Genomic DNA, 1,986 nt, shown 5'->3' on the forward strand with positions numbered 1-1,986 from the left:
TGAAGCTATTGCAGTAACTTCAAAAAAAAAAAAAAAAAAATTGTGTGTTGGTAGGCCCTTTTCCCACAGACCACTAGGTTACTGGGGTTTGCAAAGTGATTGGTGTGGTTTGGTGCCGTATATGGTTGTGAAGCAAAGTTAGGAATCTGAAAAATAAGCGACGTTATTGAGTTTCCTGGGAAAAGGCCTGAAACGTTGTTCTGGATTTCACAAAAATAGAAATGAAAAGACTTTAAAGACCTTTAGAGACTTCCGCACCACCCCTGAGTCTGTGGTGTGTGTCTCAAACAACTGGAGATTCGGAAGATAGAGTGACTAGTAATTAGTGTCTAAAGTTCTGGGGTTTTATCCTGGACAGTGATCAGCATCACTAGTCTAGTGACGCGATCTTTCCAGTTACTATTCTGTCAGTCCTCTGGACTTGGCACACTGGCTTTTATAACCAGCAGTGCGTATAAATCGGACCAAGCCTTTCAGTCCAAAAGCCAAGGAAGAATAATGGTCTTGGAGACACTGGCTCTAAGTCTACAATCCCTTTGCAGAGAAAATGCCAGTATCTGTTCAGGATAGCCTTTAAGATGCTTTATGCTAGTGTACACAGTGGCCAAGAATTGAGAGTAAATCAGGTAAAATCTCTCTACAGTTTCATCTTTTTCTTTTTCCCCTGTCATTTCTATAGTATCATCTTCATTCCTAGGCACACACTCTTCTCCTCCAGTTCTTGGTTCCTTTTGTGCTTCTTTTCCATGGGTGTTTAAATATAGAGGGTTTGCTTCTACTGAAGCTCCTCTGACTTTTAGGAAGTCTTTAAAACTTCGTCCTGGAAAATATAGGGAGTTAAAGTGAGAAAAGAGAGGAGGAGGAAGGACCCACTGCATAAACCCCATTTCATACCCACAGTTTAAACTAGTTTCATGTTCCTAAGTGGCATGTCGGTGGCCTGGCAGGAGAAGCATACCGCTCTGTGTTTGCTTGGGTAGTAATTATTGAGCGACTGGTATAATTAATTCTGTGGTTTCTCTGCCTTTAGGTTACTAGAGAAGAAAGAAATATTGTGAAGCCACTTTATGACAGATACAGACTTGTAAAACAAATGTTAACTAGAGCAAGCATTACTCCTATTCTTGTGAGTAAAACAAATGCTATTTCTATTTTTTCCACTTTTGAACTGCTAGGCTGCCTTTAGAAGAGCATAAAACATGTCTTCCTTGTGGAAGATACGAGGTGGTGGCGGTGATGTCATTGTACTTGAGGCATTTGATCTCCTGCTGAGAGCAGAGCAGTTTGAGCTGTCTATGACCTTGGTGGCACTTAGGAAGTAACTGGTTCTCGGTGGAAGCAAATAAGCTGTTCCAACTAGCCGTGGTATTCCTGAGACATTCCTGAGTCGCTGCGCTAGGTACAGGTGCATAGGGTACGTTCAGTCCTCCCAAGAATAGTAACAGCAGTTGTGGTGCAGCTCGCCCCTCGTGTCCCATGGGTTACTGTCACCAGAGGCGTGAGCAGCAGCGTGGCCCTGAGAACCATTTCATTCCTTCATGCTCCTCCCTGTGATCCGTTATCAACCCCTGCAGCATCTGCACAACATCTGCGCTTTTTCATTGTGTTTTCACTTCATTTCCTTCTAGCTTGCAGCTCTTTATATTCTTTCCTCTCTCTGTGGTCTTGTGAAGAGATGAGGAAGAGGAGTTTTTGTCCTGCGCGAGGAGATGGGTGTAACAGTGTTTGTAGTACCTGTAAGCCGGGGTGGGAGGTGACAACCTGCTGGCTGGCTGTGCTCTTCATGAGCTACGGTCAAAACCTTGACTCAGGCTTGCAACAAACCAGTTCTGTTTTGATATTAGGTATTTTGACCCTTTTAGAACGACGGAGCTGCATAGCTGATGCGAGAGAATCTCTTGACATACCGACAGTTCGCTGCCAGATTTTCATAGCTGGGCAGTGGCTTAGTCAGCAGGACCTTAATCGGCTGATCATGTCCACCCT

General features: G+C 44.0%; 1 protein-coding gene across 2 annotated transcripts in view; it reads left to right on the forward strand.

The window, feature by feature from the left end:
• FAM13B (family with sequence similarity 13, member B) overlaps positions 1–1,986 on the forward strand; it is a 37,959-nt gene that overhangs the window by 31,867 nt on the left and 4,106 nt on the right. For both annotated transcript variants that reach the window (XM_010134458.1, XM_010134459.1), the window contains exon 19: positions 1,031–1,126. In XM_010134458.1, the coding sequence (XP_010132760.1) occupies positions 1,031–1,126 (96 nt within the window). The remainder of the gene's footprint in view (positions 1–1,030; positions 1,127–1,986) is intronic.

Source organism: Buceros rhinoceros, unplaced genomic scaffold (genome assembly GCF_000710305.1).
Source record: "Buceros rhinoceros silvestris isolate BGI_N320 unplaced genomic scaffold, ASM71030v1 scaffold2314, whole genome shotgun sequence".
Taxonomy (NCBI): domain Eukaryota; kingdom Metazoa; phylum Chordata; class Aves; order Bucerotiformes; family Bucerotidae; genus Buceros; species Buceros rhinoceros.